This window comes from Nicotiana tabacum, chromosome 22, assembly GCF_000715075.1.
Source record: "Nicotiana tabacum cultivar K326 chromosome 22, ASM71507v2, whole genome shotgun sequence".
Classification (NCBI taxonomy): domain Eukaryota; kingdom Viridiplantae; phylum Streptophyta; class Magnoliopsida; order Solanales; family Solanaceae; genus Nicotiana; species Nicotiana tabacum.
This window is the reverse complement of record NC_134101.1, coordinates 205,184,962-205,212,715: the sequence shown is the minus strand read 5'-3', so window position 1 is coordinate 205,212,715 and position 27,754 is coordinate 205,184,962. Positions and strand designations below refer to the sequence as shown.

At 38.4% G+C, this 27,754-nt stretch overlaps 1 protein-coding gene across 7 annotated transcripts; it reads left to right on the top strand.

Annotated features, from left to right (window-relative positions):
• The first annotated feature begins 673 nt into the window (after positions 1-673).
• LOC107761923 (uncharacterized) lies at positions 674-27,512 on the top strand. Of its 7 annotated transcripts, none has more exons than XM_075243590.1 (14): positions 675-878; positions 976-1,088; positions 3,145-3,244; positions 8,989-9,132; positions 20,975-21,105; positions 21,899-22,126; positions 22,708-22,886; positions 23,156-23,256; positions 24,040-24,201; positions 25,337-25,386; positions 25,488-25,545; positions 26,688-26,805; positions 26,890-27,000; positions 27,080-27,512. In XM_075243590.1, the coding sequence occupies exons 4-14, from the start codon at positions 9,010-9,012 to the stop codon at positions 27,157-27,159; spliced, it is 1,341 nt and encodes a 446-aa protein (XP_075099691.1). In that variant the 5' UTR covers positions 675-878; positions 976-1,088; positions 3,145-3,244; positions 8,989-9,009; the 3' UTR covers positions 27,160-27,512. The 7 variants fall into 7 exon arrangements, with proteins under 7 accessions (XP_075099694.1, XP_016435704.1, XP_075099691.1 ...); XM_075243591.1 differs by having other exon boundaries at positions 676-878; positions 21,276-22,126; XM_075243593.1 differs by lacking the exon at positions 3,145-3,244 and having other exon boundaries at positions 674-878; positions 21,263-22,126.
• Positions 27,513-27,754: the final 242 nt, after the last annotated feature.

The following is a 27,754-nucleotide window of genomic DNA, read 5'->3' as shown; positions in this document are numbered from 1 at the left end:
AGGAAACTCTTAGCTACTTTTTTTATGAGCAATTTTTCGGCAACTTTGTCAAACAAAAAGTAGAATCCTTTATTCCTTTTTTAAAAAAAAACTTTTCTATTTACATGCTAAATTTTGAAATGTTATATATTTACTTTGAATATATAATTATTTAGGAAGGGATTGGGTGGAATGAGTTCTTTTGGAGTGTTCCTACTTTTTCATGTGGTGCATAAGTTAGAGTTAAATAAAAATCTTTGAGATGAGAAGAAACATAAGATTCAAAAAAGGGGATTAAATTGGGAGTGTGTGACTGACGGCCTACGAAGATGACTGAAATACAGATCGGTTTACCTAAATTATAGGAGTGTATAGGGTACATGCAGAATAAATTTGTTCTTTTTATATATATTTTATTGATTAACACGATAGACACGTGCAACGCACGTACACTAAAAACTAGTACACCATAAAAACTCAAATGGAGAATCAACCGAAGCTTTAAAAATTCTCAAATCTTATTTGCATGGAATAAAATCTAAGATGGAGAAGAATTGGAAGGTGGAGATGGACGTTCCATTGGCGATAGGGGCATTAGTGATAAATTTGTTAACAGTAGGGGTGTTTTGTTCTAATAGTATAAAGTATGTTAAATGTAAAATTATAAAATATTTTAGGAAGTAGAAGATAAATTAGACCTATATTAGATTCTTACATAACACAGTGTAACGGAACTGCCCCACCCGCGATGCTCTTTCACGCTCTTTGTTCTTTCGCCTCCGGTGGCAAAAAGTAGACATCTGTTGGAGAATTCGGCGGCAACACCGTTAGTTACAGAGCTGAAGAATAACGTATTCTGTGCATTGGTTCCTATTGTTGTGGATAAGAGATGCCCAAAGGTTTATGTCTTCAGTTAATCCCCTTTTCACCGTTACTAAGTTTTAATTAATACAAATTGATTTTTTGATTTATCAAACTTGCATGTGAAATTTTCAGAGCTTCCTGGGTTTTACTATGATACGGGGAAGAACAGATATTTCCCTATGAAGGGTCCAATTCCTGGCTCTTCTAGGAAACGGAAATCGCCTCGGCCTATTCTCTCCAATACGGTAATTACTACCGCTATTTTTTTTTTTTTTTAACTCTTATGGGGTTTTAGACCCGTAGTTTGCTTTACATTTTGTTCTAAAATCAAATTGAGATTCCTTTTCCGGTGGTAATGATACTCTCGTTAAGATGGAATTTGGAATATGTGAAACTACGGTTCAAATCTCAACTAAGACAAAAAATTATGCTCTTCCCATCTGTTTTGAGTGCAGCAGGTGGGAAGAGTTTACCTGATGGTGAGCAGAAGCTGGCACAGACACTGTGCCACTACTAACTACTGTTATAAAAAAGTAAACCAAATAAAATTGTAAGAGTTTGAGCTGTTTGATGACCTGAATTTACTTAATATGGACGGCAATATTTGCATAATACAGCAAACTCAATTTGTGTCATATTGAGAGCTGATGTTAGCTTATATTGCATTGCATTTGGAAAAGGAAAAAAAAGAGACAAAAGTTAAGAAATCAGACACTGGTTTATGTCACAGCTGCAGGAGTATTTAATATATATGTAAAAGGGCAAAAGGGGCTTGCTTTTAATTGCCAGTGATAAAGATTATGTAATTATGGTGCAATTAATATTTGCAATAATAGTGCAGTAACAGCAATTTGTCAGGCAGAGAAAGTTGAAAACAAATACTATTACTGGGAGAATGCAAATTTGCTTGGGCAATCATTATTTGAGTTTTGTTGTGTTATATGGCAGAATGTAACTCAAGTACTACCATTTTCTTGTATTTTGCTTGATTGTGAGAAACTTGGTCACTGATGATTCATGTAGTCAACCTCAATTTGCGTGGGATTAAAGCATAGTTGTTGTTCGCTTCATTCTTATGTAAACTAGACATACCACGTGTTTTGGTTTTGCTTTAGTTTCTAATTTGTTATGAGAAGAAAGCTATCTTTGGGAATATAGAGAGAGCAGAAGCTGTTAAAAGTCCTTTAATTGTGTCTTTCTGGAATTGGTCATTGCAATTGTTTAATTATACTAGAATAGAGATTTGTCAGGTTGCTTCTGCTATTTGATTAGGTATGGAGTTAAAGATGTTTATTTGATGCATACTTTCTCCATTTCATTTTATATGACAGTGTTTGGTTGGGCACATGGCTTACGGAAAAAATAAAGTTGTCGGACACATAAGCTAAATATATTGATGTAATTGTGGTCTTCAATATGCCATGTCATTTTTACAAGAGTATGGCATTAAGGGCAAAATGTGAACTTTTTTAGGTAGCTAATAAAGGGAATGCTAGTGGAAAGTACATTCAGAAAGGAACTTGACTACTGAGAAAGTCAACAATGGCATCCGGCTCTTAACACATTTACTGTGACTAGGTTGCACAAAAAACTATGCAAAATATACTTGAGTGTGAGATTAACAAGGTTGTCCTTTGTCTTTGAAAACTCTACCATTTCTCTCGAATTAACCCAACAAACCGCAACAAGGATAGAGAGAAAGAAATCCACCATATATTTGGCATACACCAACAAATGCCCAATGAATTTATCAAGAAAAAATCCAACAGTAGAATTTGGGAGAAATAGCTGATTAACATCCTCCTTATCTTCTTCTGCAAAGAGATCATCTATTGCATATGATAAGTGTCTTTTTTGGAGATTATCAAGAGTAAGACATTTTCCTTTTGCAACTGTCGGGGAGAAACATTTAATTTTGTTGAGGCATAACTTTTCCTTATAGATTTCCATAGACAAGAACTAGAAGGGATAATGGAGTAATCATATATACTAACAACTTTTCACAAAGAAGATTCCTTGTTGGGGTTTCCGATGATAGAATCTGGAAAGCAGGCAGGGGGCTGAAAAAGTAGACTCATAGCTTTCAATCATTAAGGGGTCTTTTGGTTACTGGTTAGAGTTATGCAGGTACTAGTAATGCATGTATTACTTATGTAAGGTTTAGTTATGCAGAAATAAGTAATGCAGGGATAAGTTATGTAGAGATTACAATGCAAGAATTATTTCTTTGGATTTTTGATTTGTTACATTAGAAATTAATATATGTTATATAATTTTTAAAATAAAATTTTTGTTTAATAGATTGAGAAGAGAAAGAGCCTAACGGGGAGCAACATCAGCATCTCCGTGCTTGCTCTGCAATGAATTGTGTATAGATGAATCTGATAGTTTTTCTGAAAAGGTAAGATTTAAGTGTGGAGTGATAGAGGGTAAATTTGTCATTTCAGTAATTTTATCTATGTATGTGGAATGAATTGTGTATACATGAATTATGTATTCCATCTTCTTACCTGCATAAAATAATACATAAATTGACTCATAACTTATACCACAACAACAGTCAAGTAAAATCCCATTAGTGGGGTCTGGGGAGGGTAGTATGTATGCAGACCTTACCCCTATCACGAAGGAGTAGTGAGGCTGTTTCCGAAAGACCCTCGGCTCAAGAAAACAAAAAGACAGAAGGGAGACAATATTAGTATCACCACATAAATCATAGGAAAAATAGGAACAATATTAAATTTAGAAGAAAGATGCAAAGCAAAAGCGACAGGTAGTGAATAGGCCATGCATTAAAAAGCGTAATAGTAAGACACAATATTGCCAATAGCTATCTTAGACAAAAATCCTACCGGACTAGTCTCATAAAGGTATGAAGTAAGGCAAGACTCAACTACCTCCTAACCTACAACCCTAATACTCGACCTCCACATTTTCCTATCAAGTGTCATGTCCTCGGAAATCTGAAGCCTCGCCATATCCTGCCTTATCACCTCTCCCCAATACTTCTTAGGCCGCCCTCTACTTATTCTCGTGCCCTCCACAACCAGCCGCTCACACCTACTTACCGGGGCATCTGGGCTTCTCATCTGAACATGCCCGAACCATTTGAGCCTCGCTTTCCGCATCTTGTCATCAATGGGAGCCACGCACACCTTCTCCTAAATATCATCATTTCTAATCTTATCCATCCTAGTGTGCCCGCACATCCACTTCAACATCTTCATTTCTGCTACTTTCATCTTCTAGATATGTGAGTTCTTAACAAGCCAACACTCAGCCCCATACATCATGGCCGGTCTAATCACCGCTTTATAAAACTTACCTTTGAGTATCGGTGGCACAAACTCCAGATGCTAACCTCCACTTCATCCATCCTACCCTAATACGGTGTGTGACATCCTCGTCGATCCACCCCCCGAATAACCGACCCAAGGTACTTGAAGCTGCCTCTACTTGGGATGGCATGTGATTCAAGCCTCACATCCACGTCCACTTCCCGGCTTAGCGCTGAATTTACACTCCAGGTATTCCGTCTTCGTCCTGCTCAGCTTGAAACCCTTAGACTCAAGAGCCTATCTCCAAACCTCCAGTCTCTAGTTAACACCGGCTCACGACTCATCAATCAGAACTATGTCATCGGTGAATACCATGCACCATGGCACCTCCCCTTGAATATGGTGTGTTAACGCGTCTATCACTAGGGCGAATAAGAACGGACTGAGCGCAGAACTTTGGTGCAACCCCATTACAACCGGAAAATGGTTAGAGTCGCCTCCAACTGTCCTAACCCGAGTCTTAGCCACATCATACATATCCTTAATCGCCATAATGTAGGGAACCGACACCCCTTTTGCCTCCAAACATCTCCAGAGAACTTCTCTAGGAACCTTGTCATATGCTTTCTCTAGGTCAATAAACACCATGTGCAGATCCTTCTTCCTCTCTCTGTACAGTTCCACCAACCTCCTAATAAGATGTATAACTTCTGTAGTAGAACGATCCGGAATGAACCCAAACTGGTTGTCGGATATCAACACTGTCATCCTCACCCTCGCTTCAACCACCCTCTCCCACGCTTTCATGGTATGCCTCGGTAATTTGATACCCCTATAATTGGTACAACTTTGGATATCACCTTTGTTCTTATACAATGGGACCACCGTACTCCACCTCCACTCATCCGACATCCTCTTCGCCTTAAAAATAACATTAAACAACCTAGTCAACCACTCCAAACCTGCTCTCCCCACACACTTCCAAAATTCCACCGGAATCTCGTCTGGCCCGGTTGCTCTGCCCCTACTCATCTTACGTATAGCTCCCACGACCTCCTCAACCTTGATACGCCTGCAGTACCCAGAGTCCCGGTGACTCTTGGGATGCTCCAATTTGCCTAGCACAATATCTCGATCCCCTTCTTCATTCAGAAGTTTATGAAAGTAAGTCTGTCATCTCCTCTTAAACTGGGCATCTTCCATCAATACTCTACCGTCTTCATCCTTGATGCATCTCACTTGGTCCAAATCCCGAGCCTTTCTCTCTCTTAACTTGGCTAGCCTGAATAACTTCTTCTCCCCACCTTTTTTCCCCAGTTCCTCGTACATACGACCATAAGCCGCAATCTTAGCCTCCGTGACCGCCATCTTAGCTTCCTTCCTACCTACCTTATACCTCTCCATGTACGCTCGCCTCTCCTCCTCACCTATGCTCCCCACTAACTTGAGGTACGCCGCATTCTTCGCTTCCACTTTACCTTGGACCACTTCACTCCACCACCAGTCTCCTTTGTGCCCACCAAAGACGCCCGTCGAGACCCCTAACACCTCTCTCGCAGCCTCCCTTATACAGTTTGCTATCGCTGACCACATAGTGCTCGCGTTACCACTGCTCCTCCAAGCTCCCATAGCCGATAACCGCCCTTCTAGCTCTTGGACTTTATCCTTAGTTTAGTTAAGGTTCCCCACCTGATTCTCGGTCTTCCTCGAGCAGACCTTCCTCCTCTTTAACATAATACGAACGTCCATCACCAAGAGCCTGTGTTACGTCGCGAGTATCTCACCCGGAATCACCTTGCAATCATTGCACAGCCCTCTGTCACACCTCCTGAGGAGGAGATAGTTAATCTGAGTCTTCACCGCCGCATTTTGAAAAGTAACCAAATGCTTCTCTCTCTTCGGAAAGCTAGAGTTCACAATCACCAACCTAAAAGCCTTAGCGAAGTCCAACAGCGAGGTACCTCCTCCGATCCTCTCCCCGAAACCGAAGCCTCCATGCACCTCGCCATAACCACTTGCGTTCGACCCGATATGACCATTGAAATCCCCTCCTATGAATAGCTTCTCAGCAGGCGGAACCTGGCGTACAATCTCATCTAACCCCTCCCAGAAGCGCCAGTTAACCTCCTCAGCCAGTCTCGCATGCGGCGCATAGGCGCTAACGACGTTTAGGGTGCACTTACCAACTACTAACTTAATAATCATCAATCTATCATTCACTCGTCTAACCTCAACCACAGACTCTCTAAGTCCCCTATCCACCAAGATACCCACTCCATTCTTACCTTTCTCGACTCCTGAGTACCGAAGCTTATACCCGTCCGCATCCTTTTGCCCTCGACCCTACCCACCTTGTCTCCTGGACACACGCTATATTGATTCTCCTCTTTTGGAGGATCTTCGCCAACTCTATAGACTTACCCGTCAATGTACCTACGTTCGATGACCCAATTCTCAACCTATAGACACCCTTGTCCCCTTTACCTCCCTTGCCTCCTGACCCAACCCCTAACCCCTGCCCTACCTCCCGCCCATCCCCCGCTCCCCCGAGGACATGACCTCACTCGACCATCCCAGACCACAACCACTATACCTATGGCAGACTACTGGGAATCACTAACACACAAAAGGCAACAGACCAAACTAGAAGAAGACAAGCTGCAACTACAAGCATACTAATACTGTGAATAGATTAATATGAACTAAGATGGCAGCATTTTAACTAACACAACAAAGGGAAACAGGAAAACGGGAGGTACCAACTCCCGCGAGTAGAACCTGGAATTGTCTTGGTATATACGACGATGTTGCGACAGCCTAGCACGTTTGCTTCCAACTCCTGCCGTCCCCTTGCTGACACTCGCTCGGGCTGTTCTTTAATGTTTGCACATGCACGTCCCGTTCGCCGCTAATAGCCACAGGCCCTAACCTGGAATACACACACAACACCACGAAGCCAAACAAAGGAGGGAGGGGTTGTCACCGCTACCACCGGTGAGGCCCTACCCGTAGCAAAGGAGCGCAAAAAAGGATGAAATAAAACCTTAAGTTGATTTAAAGACCGTCAATGATGAAATAACCTGGAATACACACACAACACCACGAAGCCAAACAAAGGAGGGAGGGGTTGTCACCGCTACCACCGGTGAGGCCCTACCCGTAGCAAAGGAGCGCAAAAAGGGATGAAATAAAACCTTATGTTGATTTAAAGACAGTCAATAATGAATAAAAGGAAGAGAAGAATCAGGGAGAAAAGATAGAATGAGTCTGTACAAGAAAAAGGAAGCTAACAAAGTAACGAATCAGGAGGAAAATATAGAGTGAGAAAGTAAGTAAGAGAAGAAAACTTCAGAAGACAATAAAATGTCTAATACAAGTATATAAGAGGTAATTACAAGAAGCTGGAGATAGCAAAATATTAAGATAGTAACAATAAGATCCAAAACCAAAACCAAATAATAAAAAACAGATAGTAACAATAATTAAATGTCTATATCTTAATTAAACTATGTTGATGATTTTGTATGATTGTCAAAGCTTAAAGAAGCAACAAAAATGTAGCTGTGAATATCCCAATTGAAAAATCAGAGAAAATTGGAGTAATGAACATAGAGCAGAAGAGAGAAAAATCCAAAAAGAACGCACTAGTGCAGCAAAACTAAAAATTGCACAAACAGCATATCGTTACAAATTCGTACTATTTCAAACCGACAGATACAGAATATCCGGCATGTATACGGTAAGAATAGACGGAAAATGAGAAGGCTACGACTGTCAGATACCTGTTGGAGGAGGTGGTCGCCGGCGTCGGGAAGTCGCCGGCTGGATCTGGGTCTGGGTCTTTGGGGGGGGGGGGGATCTGGGGTGTGGGGGTGGTTTTTGACCGTTGGGCTGAGAGCGTTTCAGAGAAAACATGTTTTATTTATGTGGAATTATAAGATGCCAACCAAACATTGTATTTGTTGTGCTGATTTTTATACACAACAACTAAAGGCTACCAAACATAGTATTAGTTATGCTAATTCTAATACAGGAATAACTTACTCCGTAATGAGCTACCAAACGACCCCTAAGATTTCATCAGAAGGGGATGAAGCTCGTTCTGACTTACATCTGAAATAGAAGCATAAGGGCTAGAAGTACATTTGAAGATTGAGTGAAGTAGAAGTGGCTTAACCTATATATGTGATTCTGTGTAACCCGCCCAAACTTAACTGGGTTAGGTAATAAGAAGGGGAGGAAACATGACGACGAACTTATATCATTAAGAAGACTGAAAGGCTTTATGAAAGGTTAATCGAGAGTTGACTAAGTTTGACCAGTGTTGATCACAGGTTTGACCAATGTTGACCACGAGTTGTCCAAGACTTGACCACCATTATGGTTTCTGGGATGGCCGTCACACACACCCCACTAGCCTCACAACTGCTAAAGTTATGTTAGGACGTTTATTATTTTAAAGCACTTGGACTTGGGCCCAAGCCTATTATTTAGCTTGTGGTATAAATAGGAGTAATGTAGGGTTTTTACATTAATTTATAATGAGTTGCCGATGAAGAATTCTCTTGAGAGAGCCTCCCTTTGTGGGAATATCCTTTACCTCTTCAATTGAATGTCTCTTAGATTTTTCTAGTAAGGATTCATGTACGAGTTCAATTTATCTTTCCCCTTGGATTGATTTTCTTGCAGAAGAATTGCTAATTAGTGGGTTTAAGTGTATATTACGTGGTTCTACTAGTTTCTTCTTCTATTGTATTCTATGCTTTCTTTATAATTATATATCTATCTATCTTCCTGCACTTTCTATTTGTTTAATTCTGTTGTCAAATTGGTTAGCTAATCAACTCAATCCTTTCTTACACGCTAGGAGAAAGACAAAGGGAAATTCATGAAATCGAGGAGCGATAAGTTACTCCATATTAGGGAGTTGTGCGGTAAAGTCATTGCATCCAGAAAAGGGAAATTAAATTTTCAAAGGGAATTCCTGAAGAAACAAGCATCATACCCTCTGGTATGCTCCCTGTATCTTTAATCTTTGTGTTGACTTCATTTTGCATGTCCTTGACATTGTATATAAGTCTGGAAATACTCCGTAGTTGAGCTTCCATTTTACTGGTTATTATATTTTGGTTCAGTAGTTGAATTTCTGTACATGAAAATTGACAAATAAAGGCTGAGAAAAGTGGGTTTGGTTCAGTTTTCTGTAAGTTGGTCATGGACATTTTGTTATTCACCCTTAACCTTCGAGCATAAAACAAAGATCATATTGAATTTGATACAAAAACCAAACCTGAAAATCGTGAATCAGATTTCCAGATCAACAGTCCAACAAAATATTCAAGTCCTCATATTTATGAAGATAGCAAAAATGCTGTCATTCAATTTAGTTCAACATTTGGAACTTGACTTCAGAGAAAATCATAATTGAGCCCCAATATGAGTTGTTTGGTTGATTCTCAAGGGACTTCACTGTTGATTTTTCCCTTTCTTGGCACTGCCAATCCCTCAGTTCGACAAAATTGTCATTTCATCTTCAGAACTATAATGTTCCTAATGTTGAAGGTTGAAAGCCATGCAACTGTTATCATCTCCAGTTAAGAGTGACAGTATTACTAGTTGATGTGTTCTGCCTTCTTTTTCTTTTTGATCTAATTATTTTATAAACTAGCCGTGACTGCTATCTACTCTCGGTTAATTAGATGGGTGACAGTTTGACAGTGCACTGTATCAATTTCCTAGAATAACTGGTGCATAAAATTTAATCTAGAAAACTGGAGCGCTCTTGTTGAATATCATAAAAGTCAGGCTTCACTGAAGAGAATAAACAGATTTCCTGCATTTGCTAGATCAAAAAGGTTGATATCACGTGCAGATCCATATCACCCAGCTCCCTAACTTGCAATACCAAAATAGAAGGTTAGGTTTTTTCAAATTCAAGTCATTATTTCTTATAATTGTCTCTAGAGATAATCGTTTCTTGACAAGTAAGATAAGGTTTTACTGCTAATCAGTAATCACCGAACAGAAAGACAGAAACAGCACCAAGGTCCTAAGGAGAGTTACAAAGATCTTCTCCTATATTTTCCAAGGAGATTTGAGAAAATCCACTTTTATATATATATATATATATATACTGTGGTGTCTGGACTAGCTTGCACGCACCTCGACTAATTCCTCGGGATACATGCCACCTCCCACCAGCAACAGGTACCAGGTAACTCTGTCTACCAAGGCTTGGACAAGTGGGAAAAAAATCACTTAGTGTTTTTGCCTTTGTAGAGATTTGAACCTGAGACCTCATGGTTCTCAACCCACTTTTTTGACCACTAGGGCACACCCTTTGGTATGTGTGTGTATATATATATATGGTCTTGTTAGCCAACATACTTGCCCTTACTATTTCTTGCCAAGGCAAGGGCAGTTTTGTCCTTTAACCCACCCATTTCTTCTCTACAATTTTCACTCCACACATCCCATTTCCTCCCTCCACTGCCAGAAAACTCTTCTGGGCCTCTTTCCCCATTAAACAAGTAATAACTGCAGTCAAGAATCAAGATATACTGTCTGGATTGAATTTTAAAGATATATGTCAATTATAACTTATTATAATGTGTTTAGTTAATTTGATTTTCTTTTTCAGTCTAAAAGAGAAGAGTATGTATCTGTTGGGCTGGGTATATTTCGCGTAAAACTGATAGCCCGAACGAAAAACGTTTATTGGGTTACCGATATTGGATTATTAGGTTAATGATTCGGTTAAGGTTTTGTGTTATTTGATTATTGGATTATCGGTTCGGGTCTCGGTTTGCCCAATTTTATTAACGGTTTAACCGATAATCCAATGAGTATTATCAAAATTATAATTTTAATCTTAGGTATATAAAACCACCTTAGAACTTCATTCTCTATTAGTACTATGTTTGGACTTCTTAATTTTCAAGGTATAATTGCTACTATTTTGTGTTGTTTCAACCGTGTTTGGACAAGTGGACTTGAGCAAATCTCTAAATTCCTGATATGAAAGCAACTTTTGTAATTATGGTCCTCTAGTATTTCCAATGCTTGATATATTTTGCTAATTGATCCTCCCGAATAGCCTGGCGCACGTGTGCCACCTTTCTTTAATATGTTGTTGCTCTTGCTACAATTGCTGGATAAGTGCATTTCACTGTATCAGTATATCTGATATTTCGCTCTTAAACAATAGAACATTGTTGCATTAGATGAAAAAATTAATATTGAGTTCTTTCGTCACTGTCTTGGTAGGATGCAAGTTAATATTGTGAAGTCATTCTCGTTCATTTCATAATCTCATTGATGTCCATTCGTATGAATATATGAAGTACATTTGAGCAAATTTTGTTGTAGGCAATTGAACAAACTTTTTGATGAGGGTAGACATGTGTCCATAAAACTTTTGTTCCCTCTTTAGAACATAATTGAAAAGGATCAAGGTTATAAGATCAATTAGCGTTATGCACTATGCTTTTCCCTCTAAATTAAGTTATCTTATCAGGTTAACCGATAACTGAACCGATTTAGTTCAGTTATCAATTTAGCATATTTATAAACTGACAACGAATATGTCGAACTGGTAACATTCACAACCGAACCGAACCGACCGATCCCCACCCTACTGTTCATCCCGAAGTGAAGAAATGAAATATTGTCTTCAGTAGTCTTTTTTGAAAGTAAATCAATTTGTCCATGTTTTCCTCATTCTTTCCTTGTTAAGAAAGACTAATTTCTTTGAAGCTTTGATTGATACTGCAAAACCATAATGCTCCTTGTTCCTAGCCACAAGTTCTTGGAATTGGAGAAAGAAGAACGGGTATCTTTAGGAGCAAAATGCAGAGACATTTTTTTTGGGGCGTTTGGGTAGGAAGGCAGTGTATGATGGGTGGAAAATTGTGAAGAAATATTCCTTCACTTTCAACTTCTCAAATCTTTGTCGTTATTGAGAGAAGGAAAGAGAGAGGGACGACAGAGGCAATTAGAGAGAGGGACGAGTTGCGGAGAGGGAATGGAGTTTCGAAATAAGTTGGGTTTAGAGGAATTTTGGAGAAAGGACTAAAATATCCCTGCATTGAATGTTTGCATTGAATGTTGGCAAGAAACAACAAGGGCATTTTAGAGAACTAAAAAATTTGGTACATTGCTAACATCCTACCTTCATGTAGCAACAACAACAACAATAACATACCCAGTATTATCTCACACCATGGGGTCTGGGGAGGGTAGTGTGTACGCAGACCTTACTCTTACCTTGTGAGAATAGAGAGACTGTTTCCAATCTAGCATGTATATATATATATATATATATATATATATATATATATATATATATATATATATATATATATATATATGCACACACACACACACGATATGCTTTTTGTGTGTGTGTGTTTCCGCGTGCCTTTAATATTTTTAAATGGTTGATAGTGATTCATGGTTTTGAGTATGTCCTGCTTCACTATTGATATTTGGAGAAAAGGAATCAATGTGAAGCCATTGGACCTGGGGCTTTGTCACCTTCATAGCATTCAACAATTTCAATTACCTTTTATCCCTTTTTTATAAGAAAGGAATTGCCTTTTGTCCTTTCCCTACCGAAAATGTCTTCATCCCATGAATATAAATAATTTTATTTTTTCGGGTTATCTAATCAGTTGCTTTTCCAAGTTCTAACTTATTCTTTCACAATATTTGATTGTTTGGGCTTGGTGTTGGATGGATGGTAGAGTGGAGTGAGTTTACCTGCCAAATTTCCATCTTCAGGGGTGATTTTTTTTTTTTTTGATGAAGTAGGGGTGAAATTAATTCTCTCATTAGTTTCGTTTTGATATATAGGATCTGTATCCATTCTATTATGATTGGGAACATGGGAATTATATTCAGTACTAACCGTCACCATAGGTGGGCCATTGGGTGGCATTTATTTCCTTCTTGATAAATAAGTGAAGATTTCTAGGAAGAAGGAAGGCTTCTTGTGTTTCTTTATGAGTTACAACCATGAGCAATGAAATTTATACAAAACTTCCATTGCTAATTAAATAAACAATTTTTTTAGTACAATCAATATAACTATCAAACCCTGTAACCAGGCTATTAAATAAAATAAAGTCTTCCTAAAAAAAGTAAAGCCGATAAACACTCCAGTCAAGTTGGTGCAAAGATGTCACATATGCCCAACTTGCAAACTAGTGTATGAATAGTCCGTTTGTTGACACCTTATGATAAACACATCAGCTAATTATTTTTCTAATGACATATGAAACAAATTCAAGACACTACTCCTAACTTTTTCTTTGATGAAGTGTCGATCAATTTCAATATGCTTTGTTCGATCATGCTGGAGGATTACTATGAGCTATACTTATTGTCATAGTATAAGGAAAGTCTCCTTTTTTTTCCAGACAATCTCAATTCTTCTAGTAACTTTTGTAACCAAAGAAGTTCGCAAATAACCTGTGCCATAATTCTATATTTTGCTCCTTCACTTGCAACTACTTTGCTTCTTGCTTTTTCAAGTAACTAAGTTCCTTTCTATGAGTGTATAGTAACTGGATGTAGATCTTCTTTTATCTAAAGATCTTGCATGAACTGACTCACCAAGCTGACTGAATGGGCTATATCTGGTATAGTGTGGGGAGAGATAAATGAGTCTTCCAATCAACCTTTGGTATCTCACCTTATCAATACTCTCCAACTCTTGGTTGTAACTTGTGATTCACAGGAGACGATTCTGTTTGTTTGCAACTTGTCATACCAATTTTATAGAAGAGATCTAGAATATACTTTCTTTGAGAAATAAAGATTCCTTTTTTAAATTTATTTTTGGCTACCTCAATTTCTAAGAAGTACTGGAATTTTTCAAGATCCTTAATCTCAAATTCTTGGGCCAACCGCTTCTTTAGTCAGACATTCTCCTGTTTGTCATCTCGTGTCATTACTATGTCATCAACATTGGTGTCTTATGAAGAGAGTAAGATCGACATTGCTTTGTTGGTAACCAAAAGAGATAATTACTTTGCAGAATTTGTCAAATCATGCTCTAGGGAATTGCCTTAGCCCGTACAAAGCTTTAAGTTTGCACACCTTTCCTTGACTTTTTTCGGTGTCAAATCCAGGAGGAATCTCCTTATACACTTCTTCTTCTAAGTCTTCGTGAAGAAATGCTTTCTTCACGTCAAGCTTTAAGTTTGCACACCTTTCCTTCACGTCAAGCTATTGTAAGTCCCAATCAAGATTTGTTGCACATGACTAAAGTCTTCTAACTGTGCTCATTTTAGCAACAATGACAAATGTTTCTTGATAATCCACTCCATAAGTTTGAGTGAATCCCTTAGCCACCAATCTTCCTTTGAATCTTTCAATCGAACCATCAGCTTTGTCTTTCACATTGAAGACCCATTTACAACCAACCAACTTCTTATACAATGGTGAAGTAACAAGTTGTCAAGTCTCATTTTTTGATAAGGCCTTTCAATTATAGCTTTGCTTCCATTTAGGATATGCAAAAGCTTTCCTCCAATTTTGGAAATTAAAGACAAAATTAGATAAAGAAGAGTTAAGTTTGTTTAGGAGACGCTGAAGATGCTGAACTTCATCCAAAGATAACGAACTATAGCCAGACCCTTTGATGGGACCTACATGTTTTCCTCTGTGACCTCTAGTTGGTCTATCATGTAGTTTCCAGCAAGTCTCTTTTGTGTGCCTTGGCTTTCCACAATAATCACATTGCATGTGATCTTTATTAGAAGTGATTGCCCTAGGTTGCTCATGAGACCCAGTTAACCCGGATTTCTCCGTTGGTGCTGAATAAAGCATGACCCCTTGTCGGCTCTCTTCCACTTGAACATAAGAGTATGTATCCTCAAGGGAATTTTACAGAGAACTTGAACCTTAATTTTATCATACTCTAGGTTCAAACAGGCTATAAAATCATAGACCCTTTCCTTTTCAACCAAACTGATAGTAGTCTATCTCCTGCCATAACTCACTCAACTCAGAATAATAATCTATGATAGTCAACTCACCTTGCGTAGTAGCATGAATTTTATTTTGAATTTCAAAGATCTAGGCATCTTTTTCCTTATGACAGTAAGTGCGCTTAGTTGAATTCGTGATTTTTTAGTAGTATGAAGCATTAAATGTTGTTTAGAAATTCGAGGGTGCATAGAATTCAAAAGCTATGTCATGATAGGGAATTATCATAATTCCATTAACCAGTCACAACAGGTGCTTAGCTTTCTTTTCCCTGGAAATACAACCAATTAACATTCTAGACTTGATAAAAAAAACAAATAAAATCTTGACCAAGCAAGATACATACCAGCCTATTCTAATTTTACAGCACATTTTTGAGATTGAAGTATTATCTATTGCCTTTGTGTCCCCCATTGAATAAATACTAGTCAAGAATAATTTTTTCAAATTCGGAAAATGCTTTTTTGAACCTGGACTTTCCGAGATGAGAAAAAATAGCAAGCTCACTTCAAAAAGGAGAAAGAAACATTCCTTCGTTGGAAAAGGGGACTAGAAGGACTGACGCACGGGAATCTCACTTCTTGTGCTAAATAAATGTTGGAACTGGGATGGGTATGCTCGGAACAGGTAGGCGAGCCCTAAGCAAGAAGAAATCTTGAAACTTTTTTGCCAGAAGTGACAGTGATGCGTCGCCAGAGCAAAGCTTCTAGTGGCCCGTGAATGCGCATCCGAGGTGGTTTCAGGCAGTGGCTTGCTGAGGTTTGGTCGCTGTCGTCAGATGGAACTTTGTGGTGGTATTAACTTCTTTATAACACTGACAAAATATAATATACCAATGCGGACAGCTTCGAGTGAGGGAGAAAAACTGAACCTCTTTCCGAAAAAAGAAATGCTAGTGGTGAAAGGGGAGAAAAAGTGACCTCCAAAGGTGGTAATGGCTTTGATACCATGAAGATTTTTAGGAAAAAGAAAAGGCTTCTCGTATTTTAGTATGATGTTACATCCCATGAGCCAGGGAATTTATATAAACTCCTATTTGCTAATTAAGGTAACAATATAAATTAGTACAATCAGTACAACTATCAAATCCCTATCGGAGATCAGAAATTCAAAGTGCTCCAAAACCTACCGGAGATGGAACAGGGATCGTTACCGTAGGAGGGAAGCTGCCGGAGACCTCGAACATAGCGAAACAATCTCTTGTCGCATCTGCCAGTCGTTCAGAGGATAGGCACGTGGGGGGTATAGCCTTTAATTCAAATGTAACGGGGGAGCAGTTGGGCCAGGCCTAGATCCAACCACAACCTACTCCTCGTAATAAGGGCAAAGCAATATTGGGCCCAGAGTCAAATTTCTATTACAAAGGCCCAAAAAAGAACAAAAAGAAGGGGCCCAAATTGACATCCCAGTGGAAAAAGGTGAATGTATTTATCGATCCATGCCTTAATAAACCTGTTTCACCACCCAGACATGTCCACGATTTTGACCCAGTCTCGGAGGAAATTATAGCACAGGGTTACAAAGCACAACCAGCAAAAGAAGGGCCCTCAAGAGAATTTTCAGACGCCGATGATGAAGTAGAGCCCTCCACCCACAACCACATTCCTTCTCTGATTTCTTTAGGGCCTCGGACATCATCAATTGCTAGCGAATCGGAATCTGATTTTTCTTCTCAGTCAATGAATGACTTTCTCCCTCTACCATGACATGGCAGAGATGATCTCAAGGTACGAGTGGTAGACATACCCACTGTGTATGAGACCTCCAGATGGACAAAAATAGCATGGGGCAAGGCATGCAAAGCTTTTGGGGTAGACGCAATGGGGTTCGAGCATGAAATCCTGGGTATTATCCTAAGAATGGAGCAGAAAAGGCAATTGCAATTACGGCAGCAAAAATTGGCAAGCCCGGCGCAAAAGAAATCCAAAAACAAGGGGGAATCCGAACTCAAAAAGCTAGAATGGGGACTCAGTGAGGGAAAAGAAAGGGGCAGGTATCACAAGTCAGTTTCTGAATGAAAGTCAAGATCTTGAGTTGGAATGTACAGGGTCTCAACAGGAGAAAGAAAAGAAGCACTATCAAATCTCTTATTCGCAAATGGGGCGCGGATATAAATTGTCTACAGGAGACAAAGATTGAAAATTGGAATGTCACTTTACACAGACAAATATGGGGGAATAGATGGGGTTCATGGGATGAACTACAATCATGTGGAAGCAGCGGAGGAATATTAGTTCTATGGGACAAAAGGTTCCGGAGTTGTGTTGATGTTCAAGTTGGCACCTTTTCTATCTCTTGCAGATTTGAGCATCTCCATGAAGACTTTAAATTTGTCTTCACTGGAGTATATGGACCTCATACCAATCCAGAAAGAGCCGAACTTTGGCAGGAATTGGCTGCAATTAGAGGGTTATGGTCAGAGCAATGGGTGATTGGTGGTGATTTTAATGTATGTAGATTTGTCAATGAAAGATTAAACTGCTCAAGGATATCCAGGGCTATGAATGGTTTTTCAGATTTTATACAAGATTTGGAACTTGTTGACCTCCCACTTCATGGTGCACAATACACATGGTCAAGAGGGGTGGACCCTTTCCAAACCTCCAGAATAGACAGGTTCTTAATATCCCCAGAATTGAATGATGCTTTCAAGAATGTGAAGCAAATTGCACTTCCAAGAGCAGTGTCAGATCACAAACCAATTCTCTTAGAATGTGGAGATTGGGAGCCAGCCACATCATATTTCAAATTTGAAAATATGTGGCTCCAAGTACAGGGTTTTATGGAGATGGTTAAACAATGGTGGCAGTCTTATACGGTAGTGGGCACTCCTGATTTCATACTAACTCAGAAGTTAAGGAAGCTGAAGAAGGATATTACAACTTGGAACAGGGAGACCTTTGGCAAAATGGAAGCAAAGAGAAACATTGCTCTTGAGGAACTGCAAGCACTAGAACAGGCTGCTGAGAACAGAGCTCAATCCCCAGCTAGAGCTCAATCCCCAGCTGAGAAACTAAGGACCTTCAATCTAAGGCTTGAGCTAGAACAAATTGCCATTGTTGAAGAAACTTCTTGGCGGCAAAATTCACGATGCTTATGGTTAAAAGAAAGGATCGGAACACAAAGTTTTTCCAGAAAATGGCAAGTTCAATAAATGGCAAGTTCAAACAGGAGGAAAAGTAGCATTGATAGACTCATGATAGGGGAGGAGATTACTGAAGACAAATTGGTCATCAAAAAAGAAATTCTGGAATACTACCAAAACCTGTATACTGAGTTTGAACCCTGGAGACCTACTGCAGACTTTGAAGACCTGGCTTCTTTAAACGAGGAGGAGAAAGACCGGCTAGAATCACCCTTTGAAGAACAAGAGGTGCTAGCAGCCCTGAACACTTGTGGTCCTAACAAGGCACCTGGGCCAGATGGCTTCACAATGGCCTTCTTCCAAAAAGCTTGGAATTTCCTCAAGTTAGAAGTTATGGATGCTCTTAGCCACTTCCACCAGAATTGCCATATGGTGAAGTCTTGCAATGCTTCCTTCATTGCATTTCTCCCTAAAAAGAAAGGTGCAATTGAGTTAAGAGATTACAGGCCTATTAGCTTAATAAGCAGTGTTTATAAGCTAACTTCTAAAATACTGGCTGAGAGACTCAAGAAGGTTATTGGCAAGCTAGTTTCAGGCCAACAAAATGCTTTTATCAGAAACAGGCAGATCATGGATGCATCCTTAATTGCTAATGAAACCTTGGATTGGAGAATCAAAAATGGAGGCACGAGTATTCTTTGCAAGCTAGACATTGAGAAAGCATTTGATCAATTAAACTGGCCCTATCTAATCAACATATTGAGGAGAATGGGGTTTAGTGAAAGGTGGATTAAATTCAGCATTACCACTGGGAAATACTCTGTTTTGGTTAATAGGAGTCCTGTTGGATTTTTTTCTCCACAAAAAGGCCTCAGGCAGGGAGACCCTCTCTCCCCTTTCCTTTTTATATTGGCTATGGAAGGACTAACTAAAATGCTTGAAAAAGCAAAGCAGCTGCAATGGATACAAGGTTTTCAAGGGGGAAGGACCTTAGAAAACTCAGTGATAGTCTCACATTTATTGTTTGCAGATGATACCTTAATATTTTGTGGGGCAGAGAAGTCACAGGTTCTCAACCTCAACCTTACTTTGCTCATCTTTGAAGTTTTATCTGGCCTACACATTAACATGTTGAAAAGCGTCATATATCCGGTTAATGAGGTCTCCAATCTAGCTGAACTGGCTGAGATTCTTGGCTGCAAGACGGGCACTTTCCCTACAACCTACCTAGGCCTTCCATTGGGAGCTAAACACAAGTCAGTTGGCATATGGAATGGAGTAATAAAAAGGTTTGAGAAAAGGCTCTCTTCCTGGCAGATGCAGTACCTTTCCATGGGTGGCAGGCTCACATTAATAAATAGTGTTCTTGATAGCATCCCAATATACTACATGTCATTATTCCCTATCCCATGCTCAGTTTTAAAGCAATTAGATAGACTCAGAAGGAGATTCTTATGGGAAGGGAATAGCCTAACCCATAAAATTTCCTTGGTTAAGTGGTCGAAGGTCACTCAACCAAAGTCACAAGGAGGTTTGGGCATCAGGGACCTAAAAGCTCACGACACATGTATGCTCTGGAAATGGTTATGGAGGTATGGTCAGCCGGAGAATGGGTTTTGGAAAGATGTCATTGATGCCAAGTATGGAATGCAAAGCCATTGGTGTACCAAAAATAGCTCAACCCCCCATGGGGTTGGCCTATGGAAAAATATTAGCAGAAATTGGAGTGAGTTCTTTGAGAATGTAATTTTTAAAGTTGGCAATGGAATGCATGTGAAATCCTGGAAGGAAAGATGTATTGGGAAATCAATGATCTACTGGCACTCTTTGAAGCTTTAGAAGGCTACAACATTGAAGAACAACAGCCAGACAAAATCACTCGGGGAAGCTCGAAGGAAGGCAAATACACGGTCAAAGCCGGTTACAATCTCATTTGCTCTCAAAATGGGATATTACAGAATTGGCCTTGGAAGCACATATGGAAGACCAGACTGCCTACTAAGGTAATATGTTTCACATGGACAGCATTGAAAGGGGCATGTCTCACTCAGGATAATCTAACCAGGAGAAACATTATACTAGTTAATAGATGCTACATGTGTCTCCATAACGCAGAAAGCATAAACCACCTATTCCTTCATTGTCCAGTTGCAACTGACTTATGAAATTTCTTTTATTCCATATTTGGATTATCCTGGGTCACCCCTCAGTCAGTCAACGAAGCCTATGATAGCTGGTTTTTGTGGAAAGCTGATAAGGCCATCAGAAGGATATGGAAAATGACCCTAGCAACTATTTTTTGGTGTATTTGGACAGAGAGAAATCGCAGATGTTTTGATGGTGTCTTAACTCCAGCATGCTTCATGAAGGCTAGATGTTTGGTTAGTCTTTTTAGCTGTAACTTCATGACCCCTGTAAATAGCACTGATCACTTTTTGGACTTTGTTAGCTCTCTGATCCTAGCATAGTTTTTTGTACTTATAGAGCTAACAATCACCTCTCTTTGTAACTTTTGTTTGCTTATGCGTCTTCTTGATGCCTTCTTAATGATAACACCTTACTTCATCCAAAAAAAAAAACAACAACTATCAAATCCCTATAACCAAACTATTAAACAAAATGAAAAATCTTCTAAAAATTAAGCCAATCAATAGTAAGGGAAATATATTGTATCCGTGCGCTTTTCCAACTGCTCATTGTCCTTGTCTTCGGTTTATTAATGCGCTATAATGCACTGCAGTCAATTTTTATCTAAAAATATGTGTTATGCATTCAGATTTCGAAGTATGATGGGACTCAAAGAGTAGTTGACAGTGCTTTGGAGAACCTGACTGTTGATATAAACTTGGCAGAGGGCCTGTTGAACACTGATATTCTGTTGACAGGTGGCATGAATGGCTCATTGTGGTATGTCTTCTGTTATGATTGAAGCTAAGAGAGTAATCCGAATGGAGTTGGATGCGTATTATTTAGGAGTATGGATCCAATAGTTTAGAGTTGCTTTATAATTGAATAATACCATGCATCAGTCTGAAGAGTGAAGAGTCTAATAGCGTATTCCCAGTTTCCTTGTTCAGGATATGTAAAAGGTTTCATGCTTTTTCTGAGCTGCTGCATTGTACTAAGAATTAAAGAATTGCTACGGAGCTGGATTTGCATGTGAATATCACCTTTTGTCAGGGAAGTGGTGATGCCTTAAAATTTATTTTTAGTTAATTGGATCAACATTGATGTCGAATTAATTTGGAAGGTTCATGATTCACGTTTAGTAATGGGGTTCCCATTCACATACTTTCCATCTTTGTGCACTTCTTCATTTCTTTGAGTTGTCCCATATAAATTAGTGGACTTTTTAAAGCTGGATGTCCTTATGACAAGTGATTATTTGCATAGGGAGGTTTACAGTATGTTCTAGATTATGCATTAGCATATAAAGTACTTAAATGTGGCTCATGATAAAGCAAAATCTGTACTCAACTTCAGTTGATAAGTCGATCTTGCATCTTTTACCAAATTATAATGTTCAATTTCTCATGCCAAGTGTTTTACAATGAGATATGTACGTTAAAGTTTGTGATTGCAGTTTCTTTTGGAGCATGACTTCTAACCACTACTCTATAGATAATTTCTATTTGAAAATTCATAAAAAGTATGGAACATATTTTCCAATGCGTTGTTTTGAAGTCCGGTGCTTTCACAGTATATTTGAAGTTGGAAAGGTTGAACAAGGATTTAATCAAGGGGTAAAATGCTTGCCGGATCGTGTTTGGCCTCTAAAAGTCGGATACCGAGAAGGATACTGTGACTCACCAGGACATCTCTGGAGACCTCCAGGAGCTTTTATACATATGCCATCGAATGTATCTTGTATAAAGATGTCTCAAAAGCATCCTGCATCCTTCAGTGAAACTTCTTCAAAGAATGTTTTGTATCCTTTTGCGGGTTTAGCAATTAATAATACATAGCCGCATAAAATATGTTTGGTTGCTCATTGTTATATTGTCGTCTTCAATAATAATAAAGTAAGTAGGATGGTCTGATTTTAGTCTTTGGTGACTCATACAAACACATTTGTTTATCTACTCTTTGAAGTCGGGTATATAAGATTTTACTTGCCTGTTTGTGTAGATTTAATAAAGGTACTTTAATGTTTGCTGGTGCAAAGCATTTATTTCATCTTTCTTTGATCCATTTTTTTAATACTCGGGCCGGCAAAAAGATGGTTGTTATCTACTTACCTTTTGAGTTGTTTTGAAATGTTGTTCACTCTCTATAAATATTATTTTTTCCATTTACTTTTTGTCACATCTTGTATATTGCAGTACTAAAGTAGTTCTAAAGTCCATACCTTTTCAAAGTAAGACAACCTATTTGTGCGGACAACTAAAATGGGATGGACATCTTATGTTCTTGTTACTGTTTCTTTTTTCTTATTTTATTTCTTTTTTCGGAGAAAGGTAACAATAATTTGTTCTTGTCACACTTGTGAGACTTAATGCTAGAGCTCAGTATAACTACGCTGGGAGCTGAAGCATCTGGTGGAACAGTCTACATTCTGAACCTTAGTGAACCACTAGATTTTAGTTCAACCATACCAACTTTTAGAAGAAGAATTTCTGAGATTACTTCATTTGACCATACAGTTTGGACAGCAGATTGTAGTCATGATCAGAAACGAGCAGTAGTAGGCAAGTTCTGTACTTTGTTATTCCTTCTTTTGCAAGTACTTTATTAAGCCCCATTGCTAATACAGAAATCCAACTTTGAGAAGGATTGGTCTTCATAATGCGATTCTCATGTTTACTATTTACGTGGTTTACCATGCTTTTCTCTCATTTAAAGTAGTACTTTTAGATAGAACTATGAGCTGTGTCTGTTTATTTTATTTGTCCCGCTTTGTTTTTTGAAGTTCCAGGAAAAAAAGGTACTTTCTTATATCTTGCTAAATGTTATATAGGAACCAATAGAGGAGCTGCAATATTGGACATAGAAACAGGAGTGAAATCCTGGGTTTGTCGGTCTAAAAGCGACGTTTTCTCCATACGATTTGATAATTCGGTAAATGTCTCAGACTTCATCCTTTGTGCTTTAAGTACTTATTATTACAACGTAAAGTGCAATAAGTTGTAAAACAGAAGTTATAATCTTGCGAACCTTCATATTGACAAACGCTTGAGAAAATTTTAAATACATGAAGATACGTAAATTTTTTGTTTGTTAGTGAATTAGTAATCCAAATAGGTAATTCTGATTAACTTTAGTTGCTAGAGTAGAGTTACATAATTAGTCAATGCATAGCTATGCACATTGTCACATTCATTTATGTATCTGTTGGAAACTAAATTGTCGTATTTTCATAGAGAAACCACTAAGAAAATGTAGTTAGTAAGAAAGGAATGTCGCTTTCAGAACAAGGTTATTGTAGGGATTGTGCAAAACCGAAACTTTCTAAGAACTAATATTTTTTTTTATGGATTGCGGCGGGTCTTTTTTTTTTGGGTTTGGGGGTGGGGGTGGGGGTGGGGGTGGGGGTGGGGACAATAGGATCTCTGGCTGTCGTCCTTTTTCTTTGAAAAGAAAATAAGGTCCTTTTCTTCTTCTTGGATACTCGTGATTAGTAAGGCTATGATGATCTTCTTCCTTTTGTGGTACCCGCGGTTATGAATGTGTTATATGCCTAGATTCTTCAAACATGTCAGTCGTCTGCAACAAGCCATTCACTTTATGAATTTTGTGAAATTTGTCAGAAGTGTCCCTTGGAATCAGCTGTGACATTTCTTATGCATCATGGAGGTGATGTTTTTTACATCGTGTTTTCAGGATATTTCTTTTCTTTTTCAGGAAAATGTTGTTTTATGTGGGCTAAGAAATGGAACGATTTTGGCCGTCGACACCCGTCAAAAACCAGGAGATTTTTCTGGTAGACTTCCACAAAATAGAATTCCGTCCCATCCTGAGGGGCATTCTACTATGGGTAGAAGCTCTGCTAGAGATCCCTTCCAGGTATCAAATGCTTTTGTCAGGAGAGTGTGTACATTCTTTTCTTTCTGTGAACTGCCTTCCAGCCCTCCACATTTGCCAGAGCAATGATGAACATCACCTGTTTCAAGTTATGGACATGGTTCAAGTTATATTAACACTTGAAGATGAGCATTTTGAGAGTTCCTTTTGAAACAGGACACAATTGTTGGGATGTTTCGAGTTTAATTCTGAAGCATGAAGTTAAATCCCACTTTATAATTGGGTGATCAATCATTCATTGAGAAATAACAAAGTCATTTTAAGGGGATATCAAGTCAAGACAACCAAAGCAAATTACAATGCTTAATGTAAGACAAAGTAAAAAAGTAAAGGCATCACTAGGAGCTTATATCATTTGAACATACTTGATTATAGAAATTGGTATAAGTGTCCCTAATGTTGCAGCAAAGGAAGTATTCAAGGGGAGAATTATTCAGTTAGTTCAACAAGATACCAATCACTTCCTGGTATTAATATCAGTTCTCATTTAGGTAGGGCCTTGTGGTCTATGAATCCATATTCCAACTCTTCGAGCAGTGACATGAAAGCTTATATCATTTGTACATGTCAAACTCATCGTCATTGCATTGGTTTTCTCAAATGTTGCAGTAATGGTAGTACTCAACAGGAGAATTGTTCAGTTACTTCAAGAAGACTCCTGTATTAATATCAGTTTCATTTAGGAAGGGCCTCATAGGCTATGAGTATTTTGCTATAATCTTAGAGCCCGTTTGGACATAAGAAAATTTCCCTTTTTTCCAAAAAATTTCACTTTTTTTCGAAATCAGCGTTTGTTCATAAAAATTTTCAATTTTCGCTTGAAGATGCATTTTGGAAATTTTCGAAAATTTGTAAAACTCCAAAAAATTAATTTTCAAAAATTTCACCCAAATCACTCATAAAACTTCAAAAACAACTCAAAATATATTCATGTCCAAACACAACTCTGAATTTCAAATATCATTTTCACTTGAAATTTTTTTTCACCCTATTTTGAAATTTTACAATTCTTATGTCCAAACGCCCACTTAGATTTTCATGTTTGATGAATTTACGAAAGCACCATATTTTGTAAATGAACGCTTATACAAATTGGTGGATATCTTTGTCTGTGCAGATCAAAGGGAAGATGTACAACACAATATCTATGCCTTCATCTGTCTGTTGGTTAGTGAGCTTTCTTTGCAATATTACATGAGCATCTGTAATTTCTTTGTTTAATTCGTTCACAACGTTTCTTGATATTTGTCCCTTTTCTGATGTTGCAGTTTGGCATCTTTGAAACTTTATGATCAATGTTTCCTGGCAAGCTCTATGGACGGATCGGTTAGTGTCTTAGCATGATTCCTTTGACCATGTACTTGTTCGTTCTCTGGGCTGTCTTTCCAATCCTTAACTTGATTGTTATCCTCCAGTGCCAGAGCCCATCTAGTTTGCTGCTCTCTATCAACCTTAGCTCTTTCAAACTGTAAAAAAAAAACACTCCGTTTTAAATTAGATGAGGTACCTTTTTAGTCTGTTCCAAAATAAATGACACATTTCTGAATTTGGAAATAATTTAACTTTAAACTCTTCATTTTACCTATTTTACCCTTAATGAGAAGCTTTATAACCACACAAATATCATGGCCCCACAAAGCTTTTACCGCTTAAGCTTTTAAGATCACAAGCTTCAAAAGTCATCTTTTTTTGTTTCTTAAACTCTGTGCCGAGTCAAACTATCTCATCTAAATTGAAACGGAGGGAGTAATATTAGACATTGTTTCTCCTGATATTTGTGTGACTAGAGAATTGACTAGGTTCAGAATTTTTCTCCAGATGAGTGAAATAAAACATACTTTAATGCAATATGTGAAGAATTAAGAAACCATCCTTGAAGGGTTTCCTCAGTACCTTGATGGCCTGAAATCCCACACAAGCCTGTCGCTTAAATGTTTGTGTTAAAGGGCTCCAGAAGAATTGATCTTTTTATATAAGGTAATACCAGGAAACTAGTTAGTCTCTTTGCACATAATGTAGTTGTGCACTCCTGAATTGTAAATTATCACATTTCCTTAGGTGCCAAGAAGCTTATGATTATTATCCATTATTCTTTAGTTTCTCTAGAGGTAGAGACAGAGACAGAGAGAGACTACTGGTCATGGATCCCGGTGTGCTAGTATTTACCTAGTAGTTCTATATTTAGACTTTCTTTGAGTGGTTGTTTGACTCTTTTTGGTTTTCCTTCAGAAATTCTCTCCTTTGTTGCATTTCCTGCTAAAACATTGATATTATTTACTTCCTGCTTGTGCGAGAACTTGAATATCTTGTCAAAAGCTGAATGGATTATTATAGGAGGAGAGTGTGTTATGCGACTACGTGTCAATGCCTTGGTGCATTTAAATTGAGTGATTTGGCAATGAGTAATGGATCACTTAATTAGTCTGTCTTGCATGTGTGGTTATTTTGTAACATTGGCATATGTCCAGATAAAGCTTTATGATCATCGTCTAATGAGGGGAGCCATTCAATCTTATGAGGGAAATAAAAATTCTCATAGTAGAATACAGGTTGGGGTTGACCCATCGGAGACAATTGTCATGTCAGGTAGCTATGGCTTTATGACTCTTGTATTTTATTTCTCAGTGTACGAGAAAAATGTGAACTACTTTCTGAAGATATTCTTGTTAGGTGGAGAGGACTATCATTTGCGGCTATGGAGTATCAAATCTGGTGAATTGCTATTCGAAGATAAATTCATGGATACGATTCCCTCAGTCGTATGCTGGCCAAACACTGAAGGTATTACCAGTCTTTGCGTCCATATCCCTCCAACAATACATCTCTTTTCCCATGATAGCAAATGTCCAATTTCTGACAGGTCTCCAGGGAGTGGGGAGACATAAGCAAGGTGCATGGCTTGGATCTGAAGAAGGGTTGTTTTTCATGGACTGGCCTTGAGGCATGTGTTCTTGGTGGTTTCTTACTTGGAATTTTTAGAAGTTTGCACATATGACTATCAGCTGGTTTTGAATGGATGCACAGCGTACACCTGAGATGAATGGAAACTGACAAACAGAATACGGAAGCTCGTCGACATTAATGAAATCGACTATAGCTGAAATTAGGAGCTGAGACTGAATTGGGCTTGCCTCAATGACTTTCTTCCTTCTCATATTATGTAACAGAAGAGTAGGCGTCTAGAACTTTAAAAATCCAGGATTGTAGGTTGTAACTGAAGCAGAGTTTTACCGGATTTGTTTATTAGATTAATTTGTTTTAGTTGCTTTGGCTGATCATATATCTTCTGGAAATGCAGCTGTATATGTTGGCTTATCAAGCATTATTGGCACGTGATGGACATGGTCTTTTTGACGATGCTGTTAGTTTTTGTGATAAAATTTAACGGAAGGATGATTCTTGCAACTTTTTAAATAGTATAAGGATGTTTTTTGTTTACTAGGATAAGACAAGGATGTACCCTTGGTTTGAGCCATAGTTTAAGGATGATTTTTGCCAAAAACTCGTTTAGCGTTCACTTTTTGTGATAGTTTAG